This window comes from Lagenorhynchus albirostris, chromosome 13 (assembly GCF_949774975.1).
Source record: "Lagenorhynchus albirostris chromosome 13, mLagAlb1.1, whole genome shotgun sequence".
Lineage (NCBI taxonomy): Eukaryota > Metazoa > Chordata > Mammalia > Artiodactyla > Delphinidae > Lagenorhynchus > Lagenorhynchus albirostris.
Genome location: NC_083107.1, coordinates 29782312 through 29805109, shown reverse-complemented (window position 1 = coordinate 29805109; position 22798 = coordinate 29782312). Strand labels below are relative to the sequence as shown.

Sequence of the window (22798 nt, the reverse complement as noted above, 5' to 3'; positions counted from 1 at the left end):
ATGCGGGCGGACAGCTGGGCTTTCCAGTCCGACAACAACGCTTCGAGAGCTATGGAGCGTACCCGTGGGCGGCTCGCTTGCTCGACCGTGGGGCTGTGGCTGGGGTTGTTGCTGCTGTGCAGCTGGGGGTTCCCTGGGAGCGCCGAGCCCCGGGCCCCGCCGGAGAATATCGGTAGGCGAGAAGGAGGCGGCGCGCGGCGGGGGCGGTGGGAGCGCGCCCCACGCCGGGCGGCCGCTGCCTGATGCTCCAGGCCGGGCACCCGCGACTCCCGCCGGGCCGCGCAGAACGAGCTCCTTGCGCAAGTGGAGCTCTTCCCGGTTCGCACCTTGGGACTACTTTACGTGCCCCAGGGACCGCTCTTTCCCGGGCGTGGAGACTTGCCCACTTGAGCAATGGGCCGTGGAGGGGGGCGACCCGGGCTGGCGGGCGGGCGCCAGGCCTCCCTGCAGCCCCTGAGTCGGAGGCCTTGGGCTCCGGGGAGGCTCAGGCCCCTCCCGCGGCCTTCCCTTGCTGCACTTGTTGGGAAATCGGTCTTCTGGCTGGTCCGGGAGCGACGGGCCAATTCCGCTCTGCAGATGAGAGGCGCACGCGGGCACAGCACACCAAGCAGCGCAGATAAGCTGACCGCGCTGGCCGCGTCTGCTTCCAGTGATGGGCTGGGGCGCCCTTCCCCCGTCCGCTTTGCTGAAGTCGGCCGGCTGGCACAGTCCCCTGGCTTGCACAAGTTCTCTGCCTAGGACGACTACACAGCCGAAACAGTCAGTCTTTTAGTTTGAGTCGTTTTGGTTGTTTTCCCCTGTTTATTATGTTTTGTTTTGTTTTTTTTATTCCCCTTTAAGCCGTGTCCTTTGGAATCATTAACCTGTTTACATTAACGAGACGGAACAAATCAAGGCAAAAATGGCGGCCACTTTATTTGAAATGCGTCCTGGAAAGGCCCCACCTCCTCTGTTCCTTTGCATTGGGCACAAAGAAGGGTGTTTGGCGGTCCACTTGGTTCTTCCGCAACGAACTGTGAGAATCTTGGGCCATCTGGCAAAAAAAAAAAAAAAAAAAAAAAAAAGTGTAACTACCACTTTTGTCTGGGGGCAGTGTCTGGCCAGATTCATAATTCTATCTTCACCGCAGCTGTCACTTGCCTCCCCCTCCCCAGGCTTCCCTAAATTGTTGATCACAGGCTTAAGCAACGTCTGTTGTTGATTTACGGCCTTTCAAAAACAAAGCAAACCTACAAAGCTGGTAAGAGGGAAAAAAACCTGTTCCTTCTTTTTCCCCCATAGCGATTATTGGAGCTGGCATTGGTGGCACTTCAGCAGCCTATTATCTGCGGCAGAAATTTGGGAACGATGTGAAGATTGACGTGTTTGAAAAAGGAGAGGTGGGGGGCCGTCTGGCCACCGTGACTATGCAAGGGCAAGAATATGAGTCAGGAGGTTCCGTCATCCATCCTTTAAATCTGCACATGAAGCGTTTTGTCAAGGACCTGGGTATGTAATTTGGTCAGACAAGCAGACTTCAATATGCATGGATATTGTTGTCAGATAGGGAACTGAAACTTTCCTGCCTTGTTAATCATCTTTTACAGTGAAGCTGGTAAAACTGCTTTCCTCACTTTCCTGCTAGCAGTTGGTGCTGCCTTAGGAGCTGCTCTGCTGTAATGGGACACTAGTTATCTGTATCTTCAGTTATCTGGAATTACAGCCATGGGGCACAGGGTGGGGATGGTTGCTGCCGTGGCTTCTCAAACCTCTGGGTTCGTGTTAAAGAATCAAAGAATGGTTGGAGTTAGCAGAAACCCTAGCGTGCTCATTTTACAGCTGGGGAAATGAGGCCCAGAGACTTGAGGTGTCTGGCTTAAGGTCACTCACACAGCTGTAGGTGCAAACATGTGCCTAGAACTTGGGACATCGGACTGCTTGCCTACCAGCAGAGGCACTGGACAGGTATGGGGGAAGCGTGGCCAGCCTCTGCAGGCTATTTCCTCAGGGAATATTGTGTAATTTTGGCCTTCTTCCAGTTATCAGAACTATCCAGTTATGCAAAATAGGATTTGCACAGGAATGGGGCTGACTTCTTTTCCTTAGCTGCTTGCCACATCTCCGGTGGACGCCTCCTGGGCCTCTTTCCTCCGTGAGGGCGAGTGTATGCCAGGAGCCATTTATGCTGCCAAGAGTCATGTCTGACATTTCTGTTTTTAAGTTGAATTCAGCTCATCCTTTGGTTTTTTTTCTTTTGACTTTTTAGTCTTTTTAGACTAACTATAGCCAGTCTCATTTTGATATATCTGCATGATCATCCAACCCATCTTTCAGGGAATCCGCTTTTGGAAAATGTGGTGTCTAGTGTATCACCCACTGTTCTAAAGATAGAGCTCCTTTAACATGTCTCCTGAGAACTGGGGGAAGCCCGGATTCACTCACTTCAGAACGTCCCCGGTAGCTTCAGATTATCTTCTCTCATTTGAGCAGTACAGAAACCACTGACTTAGCTACCTTTCTTTGTTTTTACAGGTCTCTCTGCTGTTCAGAGCCCTAGTGGCCTAGTGGGGGTGTATAACGGAGAGACTCTGGTATATGAGGAGAGCAGCTGGTTTATAATAAACATGATTAAACTAATTTGGCACTATGGATTTCAGTCCCTCCGAATGCACATGTGGGTAGAGGATATATTAGACAAGTTTATGAGGTAATTTCTTCTCTTCCATTTAACCTAAGACTTATTAGATGATCTGTAGGAATTATAGTTTCTTGGAACAGTTCTCTACCTAACTGCAGCCTGTTTTTAAGATCGTTAGGCAAAATGTTTTGTATACAATACGCAGACCATTTATCCACTTCGAAGCTGAAAGGGTAGTTTATTTTTGCTTCTGAAAACATATTTTGCAAATGCTTATTTAATGTTACCAGACACTTTAAAATGCTCTACAAATATTAACTCCTTGAAGTCTCGTGACAGTTCTCTGAGGTAAGTACTGTTATTAGCTTCTTTTCACAGGTGTGAAAGGTGGAAGCTTAGAGAGGTTTCAAGTGTGCAAGTCCACCCGCCTAGTAACTGGTGGAGCTGGAGTTCTTACCCAGGCAGTCTGGCTCCAGAGTCCTCTCTCTTAGTCTCGGAACTGTTTTAGTGTTGTGTGTAGATGAATGAGCTGATGTGTACAAGAGCTTGTAGAAAGGATCAGAAAACTTAAATGAGCTTTATTTAACTGTGACGTGATGTTTCAGTGAGCCAGCAGCCTGAAATATCAGTTCTGAGACCCAGGAATTTAAATTAGGATATTAAATTCCCACACTGTCTTGTGTAGTGAGAATACAGGTGCCTCTTTTCCTTCTCTATGTTTTTCTGTATTTTCAAAAATTTCTTTGTGTATGAATATGCATTGCTTTGGGAAGTAGGAAAAATAACATAAGATAACCAGTCTACCTTTGAAAGATACAACCTATTTTTTTTTTTAAGGTCATTGGCATGTGCTAATTTTTATGCTGGTTTACAGTTTTAGGTCCTGGAGAAACTCAGCTTGTAAATGCTAATAATGTTTCATTACTGTGCCTGTGCCAACGGAATAAAATAATTGTTAAAAAGGTAAAATTAGGGACTTCCCCTGGTGGTGCAGTGGATGAGAATCCTCCTGCCAATGCAGGGGACCCAGGATCGATCCCTGGTCGGGGAAGATCCCACATGCTGTGGAGCAACTAAGCCTGTGTGCCACAACTGCTGAGCCTGTGCTCTAGAGCCTGTGAGCCACTACTACTGAGCCCATGTGCCCTAGAGCCTGTGCACTGCAACTACCAAAACCCACGTTCTCTAGGGCCTGCGTGCCACAACTACTGAGCCTGTGTGCTGCAACTGCTGAAGCCCATGTGCCTAGAGTCCACGCCCCACAACAAGAGAAGCCATTGCAAGGAGAAGCCTCTGCACTGCAATAAAGAGTAGCCCCCACTCGCCACAACTAGAGAGAGCCTGCATGCAGCAACAAAGACGCAATGCAGCCAAAAAAAAAAAAATTAAATTAAATCTGTCAAAAAAAAAAAAAGGTAAAATTACATGTCATATGACCAGGTATTGCCCAGCACAGATGTAAGAGGTGAATAGGATAAATGTACTCTAGTTTCTGTAACTTTTAGTAGTTAGGGATTTCTTTCTTTCTAAACATCATTCTGAGGTCAATTTCTTGAACTCCTTTCCAGCGGGTACGATAAGTTCAGCTATAGTGCAGGTTGTTTTAAAGTAGTCATTCATTCCTTTGTTCATTCACCAAATATTGAGTACTTATTATGTGCCAGGCAGTATTCTAGGTCCTAAAGATGTAGAACCCAGAACATGTCCCTGCCCTCAAAGAATACATATTCTAGTAGAGAGACAAGCGGTTTACTAGGAAAATATATAGAACTTGTATAGAGACAGCCAGTCACTTTTTTTTTTAAATTTTTTATTTTTTGGCTGTGTTGGGTCTTCGTTGCTGCGTGTGGGCTTTCTCTAGTTGCGGTGAGCGGGGGCTACTCTTCCTTGCAGTGCGTGGGTTTCTCATTGTGGTGGCTTCTCTTGTTGCAGAGCACAGGTTCTAGGCGCACGGGCTTCAGTAGTTGCAGCATGCAGGTTCAGTAGTTGCGGCCTGCGGGCCCTAGAGCGCAGGCTCAGTAGTTGTGGTGCATGGGTTTAGTTGTTCCGCAGCATGTGGGATCTTCCCGGACCAGGGATTGAACCCTTGTCCCCTGCATTACAGCCAGTCACTTTTTTTTTTTTTTTGTGGTACGCGGGCCTCTCACTGTTGTGGCCTCTCCTGTTGTGGAGCACAGGCTCCGGACGCGCAGGCTCAGCGGCCATGGCTCACGGGGCCCAGCCGCTTCGCAGCATGTGGGATCTTCCTGGACCGGGGCACGAACCCATGTCCCCTGCATCGGCAGGCGGACTCTCAACCACTGCACCACCAGGGAAGCCCTACAGCCAGTCACTTTTTAAAGAAAGGGGGCATGTTGCTGCATCCTCAGCAGGAAAATCAAGTTCATATGGCATCAGATACAGCCTTGCCTGTGTGTATCAGTTTTCTTGACATGTAGAGAATTGCCCTTTGAGAAATTAAGAAATCACTTTTCAAGTGAATTCAGGGTATTACAGAACTGTGAAAAAGACCCAGTGAGGGGATACATAAGTTATACTATTTTTAAAAAGTTTATTTTATTGAAGTATAGTTGATTTACAATGTGTCAATTTCTGCTGTACAGTGAAGTGATTCAGTTATACATATATATACATTCTTTTTCATATTCTTTTCCGTGATGGTTTATCACAGGATATTGAATATAGTTCCCTGTAGATTATACTATTTTTGATTTTAGAAAACAATTCCCAAACTTTATGGAATTACTGCCCCCCTCCAGTGTATCTTTGATACTTGATTATAGAGCACTGACCTTTGTGTTGTTTAAAGGGCCATCCATCATACATTACTGTTTCTTTCAATAAGTCAAGAACATGCAGATCTTATTTTGATAATCTTGTCATACCCTATGAGACAGTTGGAGAAAGGGCAGGTATTGAGCCAGCATGTGCCAGTTGCTAAAGTAGTGAAATACTGCTGGCCTTGTGAAATAGCTACTAGCTGCATGTTTTCTTTTCCCTGGGAGTCTCCTCCACTGCTCCAGCAGGGAGTCTTGACTCAGTTCCAGTGCTGTAGTCAGTCTTCTTTCTGTTTAATGTTGTACCAGTTATTAAATATTTGTAATATCACTCATGTTACAAAAACCAGGATTGGGAGCCACAGAGGTTGCCAAAGAGGACTCTGGAACAGTGAAATCCCCAACATTTCAGTAAAGTAGTAGTTATTAATCCTGGCTGTACATTATATTCACATGGGGATCTTTTTTTTCTTTGGCCATGCTGCGTAGCTTGCAGGATCTTAATTCCCAACTAGGGATGCAACCTGGCCCCCGTCAGTGGAAGTGCGGAGTCCTAACCACTGGACCACCAGGGAATTCCCAACATGGAGATGTTTTAAAAATAAGAATGATGTGGGACTTCCCTAGTGGCACAGTTTTAAAAATAAGAATGATGTGGGACTTCCCTGGTGGCAGAGTGGTTAAGAATCTGCCAATGCAGGGGACACAGGTTCAGTCCCTGGTCCGGGAAGATCCCACATGCTGCGGAGCAACTAAGCCCGTGCGCCACAACCACTGAGCCTGCGCTCTAGAGCCCGCGGGCCACAACTACTGAGCCCGTGCACCGCAAATGCTGAAGCCCGCACGCTCTAGGGCCTGTGTGCCGCAACTGCTGAGCCCGTGTGCTGCAACTACTGAAGCCTGCGCGCCTAGAGCCTGTGCTCCACAACAAGAGAAGCCACCACAATGAGAAGCCCGTGCGCTGCCATAAAGAGTAGCACCCGCTCGCCACAACTAGAGAAAGCCCTCGCATAGCAATGAAGACTGAACACAGCAAAAAATAAATTAAAAAAAAAAAGAATGCTGTGCTGTACTCCTAGACAATTTTTATTTCATTGGTTTGTAGTAGGCATCTGGGCATTGGTGTGTTCACCTCAAGTGAATCTTGCCTATAATCAGGGTTGAGAACCACTAGATTAAAATGCGTAATTGGAGAATATTCTTGAGTTTTTTCTTTCTTTGAATGGTGTAAGAAACCTAAAGTCCTTGATCAACACATTTTCTCCCTTTTTTGGATATATATGACAGATCCGGTTGGCTCCTTTTTAAAGTGGCTTGTGTGATCATCTGTAGAAATTTTTGGGAGATTTGTTGACCAGCTTTGGGGAGGTACATTGTCATTTTTGTGCTTCTATTTCAGAGTGTGCACAGTGTGAGCAAAAGCCCATGTAACAGTAGTAAACCATGATACTTGAAAGAGGGTTCAAGCTTGTGGTAGGCAAGGCCCCACACCCCTGGGAGTATGCATTTTTCTTTGCTGTTGAAGGTATTTGGGTGGAGATCCTGCTGCCCTTGATATCCACACTTGCCAAGTCAATTTCCAGTTCTGAGCATTTATTTATGCAGTTTTTCTGGTTGGATGCCATTCTTTATTCCAGAATTCATGTCTTATCTCACCCCTTTCCTAATACTTTAGTCACCATTCATGTCTCTTTTCGAACATCTCTTAAGTGTTATATGGTGCACACCACACACACACTTGTGTTGTTCTGTAGTATGCATAGTAGCCAGAATGTCATAGATGTTCAGTCATATTTGTTGAATTGAATCCTGTGGTCCACAAAATGGCTTCCCGTTGAGATATCTTGGCTTATAGGCTGGGTTCAAGCTCATTCTTGTCTCTAGCACTTAGTGCATTTCTGGGGATATGTTAGATCCTTAACACTTCTTGATCTGAGACTGATAGGACTCATAGTGAAAGGCTTTATAAACACCCTTTTTATTCCTCAAAGGAAAAAAGTTACACCTAACAAGTCATTTTTTATTCTTTTCGTTTTCTCATTTCCCAAATCCAGTCTATCTTGAATCCTATCAGTCTTTAAAATATATTCAGAATTTCACCACTTCTCACCACCATCACTGCTACCGCTTTGATCCAAACCACCATTATCTCTTGTCTGGCGGCATGTGGGATCTTAGTTCCCCAACCAGGGATCAAACCTGCATCCCCAGCATTGTAAGCACAGAGTGATAACCGCTGGACCACCAGGGAAGTCCTGTCTGGATTGTTGGAATAGCCTCATGTGGTGGGCTAAATAATGCCTGCCTCCCTCTGCAAGATGTCTACATTCTAATCCCTGGAACCTGTGAATGTGTTACCTTACGTGGTAAAAGGGACTTTGTAGATAAGATTAAGGATCTTGAAAAGGGGAGATAATTCTTAATTATTTAGGTGGGCCCAATGTAATCACAAGAGTTTTTATAAGAGGGAGGCAGGAGAATCAGAATGAGTATTAGATGGGATGATGGAAGAAAGAAGTTGGAGTGATGCTTGGAGGGGCCATGAGCCAAGGTGGCTTATGGAAACTGAAAAAGGCAAGAAAATGGTTTCTTCCCTCAGAGGTTCTAGAAGGAACCAGCCTTGCTGACACCTTGACTTTAGCCCAGTGAGATTGACTTTGGATTTCTAACCTGCAGAACCATAAGATAATAAGTTTGTATTGTTTTAAGCCACTGAGTTTGTGATAATTTGTTACTGCAGAAATAGGAAACTAATTCACCTCCTAACTCATCTCCCAGCTTTTGCCCTTGTGCCATCACAATCCGTTTTCAGCATAGCAGCCAAAGTAGTTTTCTAAAAATCTAAGAGTCATCACATTACTCCTCTGCTGAGAAACTTTCAGTGGCTATTTCATGCAGAGTTACAGCCAAAATCTGTGCCATGGCTTGGAAGACCTGATAGGATGTAGATAATCCCATTCATCATTTTTAAATTTCCTGTTTGTTATGGGCAGAGTTGTGTGTCCTCCCCACCCCCAAACTTATATGGTAAAGTCGTAACCTCCTGTACTTCAGAATGTGGCTGTATTTGCAGATAGGGTTGTAATGAAGTAATTAAGTTAAAATGAAACCGTTAGGCTGGGCCCTATCCAATTTGACTGTTGTCCTTATAAGAAGAGTAGATTAGAACACACAGAAGAGGCACCAGGGATGTGCACAGACAGAGGAAAGACCATGTGAGGACACAGCAAGAAGGTGGCCATCTGCAAGCCAAGGAGACAGGCCTCAGAAGAAACCAAACCTGCCAACACCGTGATCTTGGACTTGGAGCCTCCAAACCTGTTGGAAATAAATTTCTGTTGTTTAAGCCAGCCAGCCTGTGATACTTTGTAATGGCAGCCATAGTGAACTAGTATACAGTTGGTATTCTGCGTACTCGTTCACCCATTGTTGAAAGTGGGATATTGGAGTATCCGGCTGTTATTGTTGAACTGTCTGTCTCTCCCTTCAGCTCTGTCAGTGTTGCTTCATGTGTTTTGGAGCTCTGTTGTTAAGTGCATATATGTCTATAATTGTTATGTCTTCCTGATGGAGTAACCCTTTTATCATTATAAAATGTCCTCCTTTGTGTCTAGTAACAATTTTTGTCTTAAGTCTATTTTCTCCGATATTAGTGTAGCCACTCCTGCTCTCTTTTCATTACTGTTTGCATGGTATATCTTTTCCCATCTTTTTACTTACAACCTATTTGTGTCTTTGAATCTAAAGTGTACTTCTTGTAGACAAGATAAGTTGGATTATTATTATTATTTTTTAAATCCAGTCTGCCAATCTCTGTGTTGTGATTGGAGAGTATAGTCCATTTATGTTTAATTACTGTTGATATTTGCTTTTTATATGTCTTTTTTCTTTTTGGCTGCACCACATGGCATGTGGGATCTTAGTTCCCCACCAGGGATTGAACCTGTGCCCCCTGCATTGGAAGGCGGAGTCTTAACCACTGGACTGCTGGGGGAGTCCCTCTATTTGTCTTATATCATTTTTGTTCCTCTGTTTCTCCATTACTCCTGTCTTTTTTTTTAACCCATTTATCTTTTGATGGCTATTTGGGTTGCTTCCACCCCTTGGCTATTGTGAATAATGCTGCAGTAAACGTGGGTGTTCAATTCTCTCTTTGATCCTGCTTTCAGTTTTTTTGGATATATACCTAGAAGTGAGATTGCTGTATCTTTTGGTAATTCTACTTTTAATTTTTTGAGGAAACACCATACTGTTTTCCATAGCAGCTGCACCATTTCACGTTCCCTTCAACAATGCACAAGGGTTCTAATTTCTCTACACCCTTGCCAGCACTTGTTATTTTCTGTTTTTTAGATAGTGGCCATCCTAATGGGTGTAAGATGATAATCTCTTTGTGGTTTTGATTTGCATTTCTCTAATGATTAGTGATGTTGAGCATCTTTTTTTTTTTTTTTGTAAATTTATTTATTTATTTTTGGCTGTGTTGTGTCTTCATTGCTGCATGCGGGCTTTTCTGTAGTTGCGGCGAGCGGGGGCTACTCTTTGTTGCGGTGTGCGGGCTTCTCATTGCAGTTGCGGAGCATGGGCTCTAGGCACGTGGGCTTCAGTAGTTGTGGCAGGCGGGCTCAGTAGTTGTGGCTTGTGGGCTCTAGAGCGCAGGCTCAGTAGTTGTGGTGTATGGGCGCAGTTCCTCCGCGGCATGTGGAATCCTCCCGGACCAGGGCTCAAACCCATGTCCTCTGCATTGGCAGGCGGATTCCTAACCACTCTGCCACCAGGGAAGTCCCTCTTGAGCATCTTTTCCTATGCTTGTTGGCCATTTGTATGTCTTCTTTGGAGAAATATCTATTTAAATTGTTTGCCCATTTTTTAATTGGATTTTTGTTGTTGTTGCTGAGTTGTAAGAGTTCTTTATATATTCTAGATGTTAAACCCTTATCAGATACATGGTTTGCAAATATTTTCTCCCATTTTGTAGGTTGCCTGTTCACTCTGTTGATTGTTTCTTTCACTGCACAGATGTTTTTAAGTTTGATGTAGTCCCATTTATCTTTTTGCTTTCGTTGCCTGTGCTTTTGTTGCCATATCCAGGTAGTCATCGCCAAATCCGATGTCATGAAGCTTTCTCCCTATGTTTTCTTCCAGGAGTTCTATAGTTTCAGGTCTTATGTTTTTGTCTTTAATCCATTTGGAATTAATTTTTGTATATCATCTAAGGTAAGGGTCCAGTTTCATTTTTTTGCACGTGGATATCCAGTTTCCCAGCCCCATTTGTTGGAGATACTATTCTTTACCCCATTGTGTAGCCTGGGCACCTTTGATGAACATTTGATGATATACATGAGGATTTATTTCTGGATTTTCTGTTTTGTTCCACTGATCTGTATGTCTGTTTTTATGCTGGCACTAAACTGTTTTGATTACAGTAGCTTTGTATTATGCTTTGAAATTAGGAAGTGTGAGACCTCCAGCTTTGTTTTTCTTTCTTCATATTGTTTTGGCTATTTGGGATCTTTTGAAATTCCATGTGAATTTTAGGAATTTTTTCCAGTTCTGCAAAAAAAAAAAAAATGTCACTGGGATTTTGATGGGGATTGCACTGAATGTGTAGATCACTTTAGGTAATATGGACATTTTAACAATTTCAAGTCTTCCAATCCATGAACACAGGATGTCTTTAATGTCTTTCAGCAGTGTTTTGTAGTTTTCAGTGTACAAGTCTTTTTGTCTCCTTGGTTAAGCTTACTCCTAAATATTTTATTCTTTTTGATGCTATTGTAATGGATTGTTTTCTTCATTTCCTTTTCGTATTGTTCATTGTTAACATAGTGCCTTTAAAAAATATTGAGATATAATTGACATATGACATTGTGTAAGTTTAAGGTGTACAACATGTTGATTTGATACATTTATAATATGTATTACATTATGATTACCACCATAGCTAAACACCTCTGTCATATCACATAATTATTATTTCTTTTATGCGGCAAGAACATTTAAGACCTAGTCTCTTAGAAACTTGGAAGTATATAAAATAGTATTGTTGGCTGTCATCATTATGCTGTGCATTAGATCTCTAGAATTTATTCATCCTCTAGGTGGTGCCTTCTTTTGTTTTAGAGAGTGTACCATTTTAATTCTCTTGCTGTTTCTTTCAGAATACATATTTTTGTTATTGTGTTAGTAGTTTCCCTGGGGATTACAGTTACTATCTTAACTTAAAATAATGTTAATTGCTTAAAACAATGTTAATTGAATTAATACCAACTTAATTTCAATAGTACACAAAAACTTTACTCCAATATAGCTTTGTTACCTCACCATACTTTGTGCTATTGTCATACAAATTATGTCTTTATGTTCTATAAGCTTATTAGTTTTATAATTATTGCTTTATGCAGTTTTTAAAAAGTCAGATAAGGGGAAAGAATTTCAAGCATATACAGTGGTCCCTTGGTATGCATGGGGGATTGGGTGCAGGACCACCCCGCAGATACCAAAACCTGCAGATGCTCAGATCTCTTACAGTTGGCCCTCTGTATCTGTGAGTTCTGCATTTGTGGAAATGGAATGCCAACTGTATATTTTTTAGAAAAAATTTGTGTATAAGTGGACCCATACAGTTCAAATCTGTGTTGTTTAAGGGTAAACTGTATATCTTTATACTGTCTTTTTTTTTTTTTTGCGGTACGCTGGCCTCCCACTGTTGTGGCCTCTCCTGCTGTGGAGCACAGGCTCCGGACGTGCAGGCTCAGTGGCTATGGCTCACGGGCCCAGCCACTCCGCAGCATGTGAGATCTTCCTGGACCGGGGCACGAACCCGTGTCCCCTGCATCGGCAGGCGGACTCTCAACCACTGCGCCACCAGGGAAGCCCCTATACTGTCTTTTATATTTACCTATTTAATTACCTTTACCCATTCTTCATGTGGATTTGAGTTTCTGTCTGGTGCTATCTCAGCCGGAAGGGCAACTTTTAGTATTTCTTGTAGGGAAGGTTTGCTAGTGTTAAATTATCTGTTTTTGTTTACCTGGGATTATATTAATTTCTCTTTATTTTTGAAGGATAGATTTGCTGGATATAGAACTCTTGGTTGATAGTCTTTTTTTTCCCCAGCATTTTCAATATGTCATCCCACTATCTTCTGGACATCATGGCTTCTGAAGAGAAGTCAGCTCCTAATCTTACCGAGGATCATTTTTGCTGGATGAGTTGCTTTTCTCTTGCTGCTTTCAAGATTTTCTCTTTATTTATCCACAGTTTAACCATTATGTGTTTAGGTGTAGATTTTTTTGAGTTTATCCTTTTTGGATTTGTTGAGCTTCCTGGATGTATAGATTATTGTCCTCCATCAAATTTGGGAAATTTTTGACCATTATTTCTTCATAAATTTTTTGTTGGTTTCTTTTTTCTCCTCTCCTTCTAGGATTCCATTATGTGTATCTTGGTATGCTTTTTGTTGTCTCAAGCACAGGCTCCAGCTGCGGACGCGCAGGCCCAGTGGCCATGGCCCACGGGCCTAGCCGCTCCGCGGCACGTGGGATTCTCCTGGACCGGGGCACGAACCCGCATCCCCCGCATCGGCAGGCGGACTCCCAACCACTAGGCCACCAGGGAAGCCCTCCTCTAGGGAATTTTAATTTCAGACTATACTTTCCAACTCCAGAATTTTAAATTTTTTTCTATAATTGCTTTATTAACAGTCTATTTGTTCTAATCATTGTTTTCATACTTGCTCTAGTTCTTTAGATATGGATTCCTTTAGTTCTTTGAACATATTTATAATATCTGATTTAAAGTCTTTGTCTATGGGACTTTCCTGGTGGTCCAGTGGTTAAGACTCTGTGCTTCCAATGCAGGGGGCGTGGGTTCGATCCCTGGTTGGTGAACTAAGATCCCATGTGCCGTGTAGCGAGGCCTACTAGTCTTTGTCTGGTAGGTCCAATGTCTGGGTTTTCTCTGGGAAAGTTTCTGTTGACTCCTTCCTCCCCCCCCCCACCCCATGTATGGGCCATACTTTCATGTTTCTCTGAGTATCTCGTGATTTTTGTTGAAAACTGGACATTTAAAATAATATTAAATGGCAGCTCTGGAAATCAGAACTTCCCTCACCCCAGGTTTGTTGTTGTTTGTTTGTTTAGTGACTTTCTGGGACTGATTCTGTGAAGTCTGTGTTCTTTGCCATGTATGGCTACTCGAGTGTGTGTGTTGGGATGTGTTTGCAATGCTCTGGAGGGTGGTTTACAACTCTACTTTAGCCTTTACTTCTGGCTTGCTCAAAGCCTCAAGGTCAGCCAGAGGTGACAAGATTAGGGCCTTCTCAGGTCTTTCCTGGACACGTGACAGCCTTGTACATGGACATGAGCTTCTAGGTCCCCAGGAATGAATTGGGGTTTTTCATTCCCCAATATTAAAAAAAAAAAAATCTTTTGTTAAGCCTCTTATCAGCCCCAATTGGTATCACAGCCTCAGGCAGCTGATGTTAAATTGCCACTGATGTTTTTGACAGATGCACTCAGGATGGGCTGTTTATACAGAGCGAGCTCTGAATCAGGTCAAAAAAGACAAGCCCTAATCTAAAAAATACAACAAACTAGTGAAAATAACAAAAAGAAACAGACTCACAGATATAGAGAACAAACTAATGGTTACCAGTGGCGGGGGGGGGAATACAGGGGTGGGGGCTGGGAGGTACAAACTATTGGGTGTAAGATAGGCTACAGGATGTATTGTGCAACTTGGGAAATATAGCCAATATTGTGTAATAACTGTAAAGGGAGTATATCCTTTAAAAATTGTATTTAAAAAAACAAAAGGACAGTCCCTGAGGAAGGAGCTTTTGAGTGAGTTGCCAGATAGGGCAAAAGTGGCACTTCTCTGGGAATGGGAATTTTGGGATGCTCTCTGGGAATGGGAATTTTGGGATGCTCTCTGGGAATGGGAATTTTGGGATGCTCCAAGCCTGTTTTATCCCCTGCTGTGGCTGCCAGCTTGCTGGTTTCACAGGGATTGTAGTTGCAAGGCTGCTGATTTTGAAGGCTACCTTGTTGCTAGCAAGAGGGGAATGGGAATAGGGGAAGTTAAAATACCACAAGGCTCACTTGTTCTTACAGACATTCAGCCATTTTTCTTGAATAAATTCTCCTGGGATTTTGTTTATTTCCAGAGTTTTGAAAAAGTTGATGTTGACAATATTTGTCAGTGTTCTCATTGCTTTTATGTAGGGGCAGATTTTTTAAGGCCCTTACTCAATTATTGTAGAAGTGCTTCATCCCATCTTCCCTACTTTTTTCTGTCTGTGCCTCTACCTGTTCTCCTGGATCTCTCTGCTTCAGCTGCAGTACCAGGCATGCTGCTGTCATAAGGCCTTTGCACTGCTCATACCTCTGTCTGAAATATTTCCCCCCACTCCCGTCCCTGCAAGGATTGTATCCTCACCTCCTTTGGGTGTTTGCTGACGGATCACCTTCTCAGTGAGGCCTTTCCTTGACTACTTATTTTTTTGTATCATCTTATTTAGAGTTGCAAGCCTGTCAGCTCCAAACATTTCCAATCTATTTTTTTTTTTTAGTTTTAATTTAATTTATTTATTTTTGGCTGCATTGGGTGTTCGTTTCTGCACGCGGGCTGTCTCTAGTTGAGGTGAGTGGGGGCGGCTACTCTTCGTTGTGGTGCGTGGGCTTCTCATCGTGGTGGCGTCTCTTGTTGAGGCGCACGGGCTCTAGGCACGTGGGCTTCAGTAATTGTGGCGCATGGGCTTAGTCGCTCCGTGGCATTGTGGGATCTTCCCAGACCAGGGCTCGAACCTGTGTCCCATGCATTGGCAGGTGGATTCTTAACCACTGTGCCACCAGGGAAGCCCTCCAATCTTATTTTTGATTTACTTTTCTCCTTGATAATTATCATCCTCTAAACTGTCATATAATTTGCTTGCATTTCTTTATTTATTTTATTGCCTGTTTCCCCATCTAGAACAAAAGCTCCATTAGAGCAGGGGCTTTTTTCTGTGTTGTACTGACTTCTGCATCCTTAGCACCTAGAACAGTGTCTGACTCAAAGTTGATGCTCCATAAATATTTGTTGAATGATTAAATGAATGAATGAGTGAATAAATGGGTAGGGGGTATACAAATGTAGTTTAAAAAGAAAAGAAGTTTGTGTAAGCAATCTGATTAGCAGAAACTACTTGTTACGTCTCACTTTATAGTAAATAGGCATTCTTTTTTTCTTAAATTTATTTATTTCATTTATTATTTATTTTTGGCCGTGTTGGGTCTTCGTTGTTGTGTGCGGGCTTTTCTCTAGTTGCGGCGAGTGGGGGCTACTCTTCGTTGCGGTGCGCAGGCTTCTCATTGCGGTGGCTTCTCTTGGTGCGGAGCACAGGCTCTAGGTGCGCAGGCTTCAGTAGTTGTGGATCACGGGCTCTAGAGCGTAGGCTCAGTAGTTGTGGCGCAGGGACTTAGTTGCTCCGCGGCATGTGGGATCTTCCCGGACCAGGGCTGGAACCCGTGTCGCCTGCATTGGCAGGCGGATTCTCAACCACTGCACCACCAGGGAAGCCCCTAAATAGGCATTCTAATGCAGGGGTCTCTAACCCCTGGGCCTCGGACCTGTTAGGAACCGGAATTGTCTTCCATGGCACTGGTCCCTGGTGCCGAAAAAGTTGGGGACGGCTGTAATGCAGCTAGTATTGTAAAGCAGTTACGGTGCTCAGTGTTTATACGGTATATATTGTCTCATGTCACCCTCTATGAGGCCTTTACTTAGGAGGCTTGTTTGAGTGGGGTTGGGGCTCCGGTGGGAGGAGGCAGGGAATCATTTTTTTATAACATCATACTTAAGTTATTTAATTGGCTACTATTTTGTCATGCTGACCATTACAAAAGATTGCTCTTCATTTTATGAGGTATTCAGTGTATTATTTTTCTGAAGAACTCAGTGTTCTCATCTTTTTCCAACTTCCTAGGGACTACAAGCCAAACAGTATGGGCCGGAAGGAATTATTTTAATTTCTCAGTTTTGGCACAGAGAATTTTTCCACAAAAATATATTCAACATTTTGTATACTACACCGTTAGACAGTAGGTAATGTTGAAATGGATATGACATTATCTCTGCTCTTTAAAAAAATTACAGATTATTTTGAGAGAAGAAATTTGATGTAAAAACTCTTCTATGATCACTGGTAGAGATCTTTCCTTGGCACTTATTTCTTCCTTTGCTTCATACACTTATCTGTGCATATTCCTGAGTACCTGTTCCTAACTGTAAGTTCCTTGAGAGAAAGAAACCATGTCTTCCTCATTTTTGTATCACTTGCACCCTGAAAAAATATGTATTGAATTATTGCATGAACTAATTTATGTGAACATTTTTTCAAGTCTGTAAAGTGCAGAGAATGTCAGGTGATAGTTCCTAAAAATTAAATAATTCGAAGTAGTATCTAAGTGCTGAGCATGAGTGCTAAGTTTTATGGGACTTTTGGAGGTGATGACATCACTGTGGACTGGGAAGTTGGGTAAGACTTTGCAGAGGGTTTGGGATTCAGGCTCTGAAGGAAAGTGTAGCTAGTTGTTGTATGATTAGGGATGGGAAGTGTATTCCAGATGGAGGGAAGAGGCAGTGCAGTGTTTGGGAGCAATACCCAGAGCATATTTGAGAGCAGTGAATGAATGGGTCAGCTGTATTCAAGTGGAAGATTGTGTGTGTGTGTGTGTGTGTGTGTGTGTGTGTGTGTGTGTGTGTGTGTGTGTGTGTGTGTGTGTGTGGTTGAAGGCAGAGGGGGATAGTGGTTCTTGAGCCTTCTACTTGCCATGTGACTTTTAGACAAGTTCTTTAACTTCTACTTTGCTTCTTTATCTGCAGTTGAGCAAAGGAGTTAGTTAGACTTGATGAGTTTGGCTCTAAAAATCCATGATTTTTTTTTTAATGTCAGAACTTTAGTAAGTAACAGTAATAGGCAAGATGTTTTTTGAGTAAGTGGATGGATGGCAAAATAAGGGTATTTTAGGACATCTGGGAGATTCATAAATGTTTTAAAGAAGAGAAACTAGAGGCAGGTAGATCAGTTATTCATTTTAGTAGTTTGAATATAAATCCTCACTTAAGATCAGGGAGATGAGAATGAAGTAACAGAAGAGATGTTAGAAAGATTGATAAGGTTTCCTTCTTAGGTGGGAGAAGCAGAGAGGAGAAGTGAAATGTTTAAATTTGAAACTAAATGAACCGAGAATGACATGTAGGATGTTGGGAGTAACTTGTTATTTTTGGTTGTGGGAGGAGAGAGGATCAAGTCTAGTGGAAAGGTAAAGTTTAACTTTAGACATGTCTAAGTGTGCTCAAGATAAGATGAATAAGACATACCTACTTCTTGAAAGGTGCTCCCAGTGACCATATTAATGCAGAAGAGTGTATATAAAGGACAGTGGACTTCCCCCAGAGGAGGCGGAGGGAGAGGGAGGCCAAGAACCTCTGGGATACCTGGGGCAGATGGTGACTGAGGTGCATCTCACAGGATAGGTAGGGACTCATCAGAAGGACACATGAAAGTCACTTTGAGTCTTAGAATGCTATTTTCCTTTTTTATGTGTACCCTTCCCCCTGTCTTGTTTGGTGTTTAATGGCCATTTCTTTTCTGTTCAAAAGGATCTACCGCTACCAATCTCATGACTATGCCTTCAGTAGCGTAGAAAAGTTACTACATTCCCTAGGAGGGGACGACTACCTTGGATTATTTAACCGATCACTTCTTGAAACCTTGCAGAAAGCAGGCTTTTCTGAGAAGTTCCTCGATGAAATTATTACTCCTGTCATGAGGGTCAATTATGGCCAAACCATGAACATCAATGGCTTTGTAGGTAAGTCAGGGCTTGGAATAGTTATGGACATTAGTTTACAGAGTGGTTTACCTGATGCTATGGTGGCTCCTTACTTTAGGCCATGTTTTGGAGAAGACTGCCTTTCCTTGTGAAACCTCAGACACAATAAAAATGTTGGCAAAATTGTGTATATGTAAATGTGCATTTCTATGGGAACAGAGTCTTTAGCTTTTATTAGTTGAATGCTTCTCATCTGGGGGAGATTTTGCTCCCAGAGCCACTTGGCAATGTCTAAAGACATTTGGAGCAGGGCTTAGCTAATTGGGAAGGGAGAGTGGGTAGAGGGCCTCTTACAGAGTCAGAATTAAAACACGTTTTCTTCCTACCGCTGACAGGGGCAGTGTCAATGTCCTGTACTGATCCTGGCCTTTGGGCAGTAAAAGGTGGCAATAAACTTGTTTGCTCACGGCTCCTTCAGGCTTCCAAAAGCAATCTTATATCTGGCTCAGTAATGTCCATAGAGGAGAAAACAAGGACCAAGCAGACAGGTAAACTTGAACTTCTATTTTACTGTTCCTAATTTTCCCTGCAGAAAATAACTGCTTGGGGAGAAAAACCTCTTTCTCCATCTCTCACTCACTTCCAAATGATGGAACGGAATTTTAGTTTCCCGACCAGGGATCGAACCTGCACCCCCTGCACTGGACGGCCAGGGAAGTCCCAAATGATGGAATTTTAAATTGGAGGTGTTGTATGTCATGTAGAAATATTCACAAATGTGCTCAAGTACAGCAGCATGACTCTTTGGATTTAAAAAATAATTTCATCCTCAAAAGTAAAAATTTCATATTTTGTACTTATTGACAAGATTTTATTTCCATTCCAAGTAGAAAATTGGCCTCATTGTAATACAAATCCAAGGGATAATTATCTTAAGGGATAAAACTTGTTTAATGCCTTAGAATTATAGAGAAACTATTAAGAAGGTATAGAATTATTTTTAGAAGGTATAAAATACAGTATGTTAGAAACATTAAAAAAATGTATGCTTCCCTATTTCCTCTAGGAAATCCCACAAAGGTGTATGAAGCGGTCTACCAAACCGGATCTGAGACCCATTCAGCCTTCTATGACATCGTCCTGGTGGCCACTCCATTGAATCGAAAAATGTCCAATATAACTTTTCTCAACTTTGATCCTCCAATTGAGGAATTCCATCAATACTACGAACCTTTAGTGACAACTTTAATTAAGGGGCAGTTGAATTCAACTGTCTTTACCTCTAGAGCTTTAGATGAGTTTGATCTCGGTACAGTCTTAACCACTGATAATCCAGATTTGTTCATTAACAGCATTGGGTTTGTGTCTTCTGTAGAAGAAAGTAATAATCCTCAACCAAAAGCGGACAGGTCACACGTTTGGAAGATCTTTTCAGCAGGACCTCTTACTAAAGAACAAATTTTAAAGCTCTTTGTGTCCTATGATTATGCTGTGAAGCGGTCATGGCTTGCATACCCTCATTATACGCCTCCAGAGAAATGCCCTTCCATCATACTCCACGATCGACTTTATTACCTCAACGGCATGGAGGTTGCAGCAAGTGCCATGGAAGTGAGTGCTGTTGCAGGCTACAATGCTGCTCTCCTCGCCTATCACCGCTGGAACGGGCACACACACATGATTGACCAAGAGGACTTATATGAGAAACTTAAAACTGAACTATGAAATACCACTATTTCTTTTTTTTCCGTCCTGGTTCCAAATGGAATTATCACTGCAAAAAAGAACACAGTCTGAGCAGAGATGATTTTGAAACAGATATTTTGCTGTTATCATTGTTTAACAAAAGTAATCCCAGTGAATCATGAGATATACAAGGTTCTAATTAAGCATGAAGGCATAACTATTGCATCTCCAAAATTTATTCTTTATATCCATCAGCAGTGTTTCCCAAACTTCTCTGATCATAAGAATCATGTGGAGTTTGTTAAACGTACGGATTCTCTAGCTCCTCTGGAGATTCTCATTTAAGAGGTCTGGGGTGGGGCCCTGGATTTTGAACCAAACCTTAAAGCATTTTAAGCGGAGCACTTGAGGAAGACTTATCTTTTAGTTCGGGACTAGTTCATTTGTGCTTCGCAGCTGGATGTGACCTTCAGTCAGATACAACTACTATGGGAGCTGGTATCTTATGCCTGGCTTTAGTAATTTATATTTTTCAAAGTACATATGCCCATGCTTGAAGCCTTGACTTTCAGAATGTTCTTTTCATTGCTTCTGTCTCTATTTCATTAGGGGTGAAAATCAGAAGTCTTAGTTTGGTATAAATTTAAGATGTCATACAAAAATCTTAAGTAAAATGAAAAGTGCAGGCTACTGATTTAAGAAATTGGCCTTCTATTATCAAACCCTCACCTGAGGAGCTTTTAAAAATAGTGATGGAGCTCCACAACAGAGATTCTGATTTAGTTGATTGAGGACAGGACCTCAGCTTTTTGTAGCTTTTGAAAGTTCTTAACGTGCATCCTGGGTTGAGATTCACTAATGGTGGTGGTTTATGATGTTTCCCAAGGGTTTTTAGTGCCTTACGAGTCCCAAGAAACCCAATCCGTTATCAAAGCGGGTCCATGTTGCAAAGAATGATTTCTCTCATTGAGAACTCTAGTAATCTTGATAGTAAGATGCAGTGACAGTCTCACAGCAGAGGCAACTTAGATTACTCCAGAGCAGTTGGCACTAGAGGAGGATATTCAGCAAGACACCTTGCTTGATCAGATCCCGTGTATGTTCAAACTGTTAAATGCTTCTAAAGGTACTGTAGCATTTTGGTTGAGAAATTGGTTGCTGAAATCTTTTGAGGCCCTGGTTCTGAGCCTCAGCTGTACATTGGAATCACCTGTAGGAGTGCTTCCTGAATGATTCTAATATGTAGCCAAACTTGAGAACCAGTTCTCCATCTGTACAAAGATCATGAGTGACTGTCCTTATAGTCACTGGGAGGACAGGACAAGTAAAAGCTTGTTAATTCTAAAAGTAACTGCAACCAAGTTAACATGTATTTTTTTTTTTTTTAAAAAGCCCTCCAGATTATAGCAAAAAAGAGAACACTGATTCTTAAAACAATTTCTTCTCTATTACAATTGTGAATAATATGCTGATAAAACTGCCAAGATATATTTGATGTAGAGGCAGGAATTAAATTTATAGTTTGTCAAAGGGTCAGCTTTTTACTATTTTTATTCTTAATAAGTATGTTGAGACATTCAGTTTTTCCTTTTGTGGTTTTAATGAAGAGAGTATGTAGAGAGTGTAATACTATTATGTATATGCTAAAAGTGGGTGAATACTAGTGAGGTAATTTAATTTCTATCACTTATAGACTTGTTTTGCAATAGGACATATTTGTACTTAGAACACCAATTTAAAAGGTTGCTGTTATATCAAACCCAACTCTGTTTTCCAACAAGGCATCCGAAGTTGTTTCCTCAAAGAGCAAAACAGGTTATCCATATGTCAAGCATATTAGTATTAATGCAATTACAGCATTAAAAAAACTTTTTTTTTAAACTGGAAGAAAAACCTATCAGGGCCTATTATTCCAGGAGGCCGCTCAAATCATCTTTTTACAGAAGAGACTGGTAAAAATTATGCAGGGGCTGAATGAAGGCCAAGTTCTGCTCCAGTGGTTCTCCAACTTGAGTGTGCATCGGAATCACCTGGAAGCCTTGTTAAAACATTGCTGGGCCTCACCCCAGAATTTGTTTCAGTAGGTGTGGAGTGGTATACAAAAGACTGCATTTCTGTTATGTTCCTAGGTGATGCTACTGGTCTAGGAACCACTCAGAAAACCAGTTCAACAATTCAGCTCTACGTGGCTGCAAAAAAACACAAGCTTGTTGACATTAGTGAAGAATTAAAAAGAGAATGGAAAAACAGCAATGTATTGGCCTTCGTTAGTTTGATCCCTCTCGCTATTCTTTTGCTGTAAACATTTCCTATAAATAGGAAATACCACTTTACATACACATAAGCCACCTGTTTTATTATACAAGTACCCCACATACTCAGTGTACACCCCACTCTCCAGTTTTAAAGCAATTCATGATTCGTAGGCTTTTTACCAGATCACAAAAATAAGCATTTGCTTGATAGGTTTCTTAAAGTTAGGTTTATGATACAACCATCTGTAAAATATCTCTCATTTGAGTTTGTGAACCATAAAATTTATGAACTAGGTGAATATATCATGGGCAGTGTTATCACTATCTTCTCCACAAAGAACCACAGTGCACTGGAATGTTTTTCTCTGGAATTGTATTTCTACTCTTGTATTCAAAAAAAATTTCCCACGTATGTTCAAAATAAAACCATGATATCATGACTTCCTGTGTTTTACTTCTGTTGTACTATATGGTTGACCCTTCAACAATGTGGGGGGTAGGGACGCCGACCCCCAAGCAGCCAAAAATCTGCGTGTAACTCACAGTCAGCCCTCTGCACATGTGGTTCCTCCATCCAGTTCAGAATCCGTGGATTCAAACCACCATGGATGGTGTAGCACTGTAGTATTAGCAAATTATTTA

General features: G+C 42.1%; 1 protein-coding gene across 2 annotated transcripts; it reads left to right on the top strand.

Annotated features, from left to right (window-relative positions):
- PCYOX1 (prenylcysteine oxidase 1) lies at positions 1-22596 on the top strand. 2 transcript variants are annotated; one of them, XM_060168486.1, is made up of 6 exons: positions 1-172; positions 1282-1488; positions 2512-2686; positions 18043-18254; positions 18611-18763; positions 19282-22596. In XM_060168486.1, the coding sequence occupies exons 1-6, from the start codon at positions 1-3 to the stop codon at positions 19938-19940; spliced, it is 1578 nt and encodes a 525-aa protein (XP_060024469.1). In that variant the 3' UTR covers positions 19941-22596. The 2 variants fall into 2 exon arrangements, with proteins under 2 accessions (XP_060024469.1, XP_060024470.1); XM_060168487.1 differs by lacking the exon at positions 18611-18763 and having other exon boundaries at positions 18-172.
- The last annotated feature ends 202 nt before the right edge of the window (positions 22597-22798 follow it).

Bases quoted from the DNA above. Each gene is read 5' to 3' on its own strand.
- PCYOX1 (XM_060168486.1), top strand. From the start codon at position 1: ATGCGGGCGGACAGCTGGGCTTTCCAGTCCGACAACAACGCTTCGAGA. The intron at 173-1,281 runs GTAGGCGAGAAG...TTTCCCCCATAG, and splicing joins GGCCCCGCCGGAGAATATCG to CGATTATTGGAGCTGGCATT. The intron at 18,764-19,281 runs GTAAACTTGAAC...TATTTCCTCTAG, and splicing joins AACAAGGACCAAGCAGACAG to GAAATCCCACAAAGGTGTAT.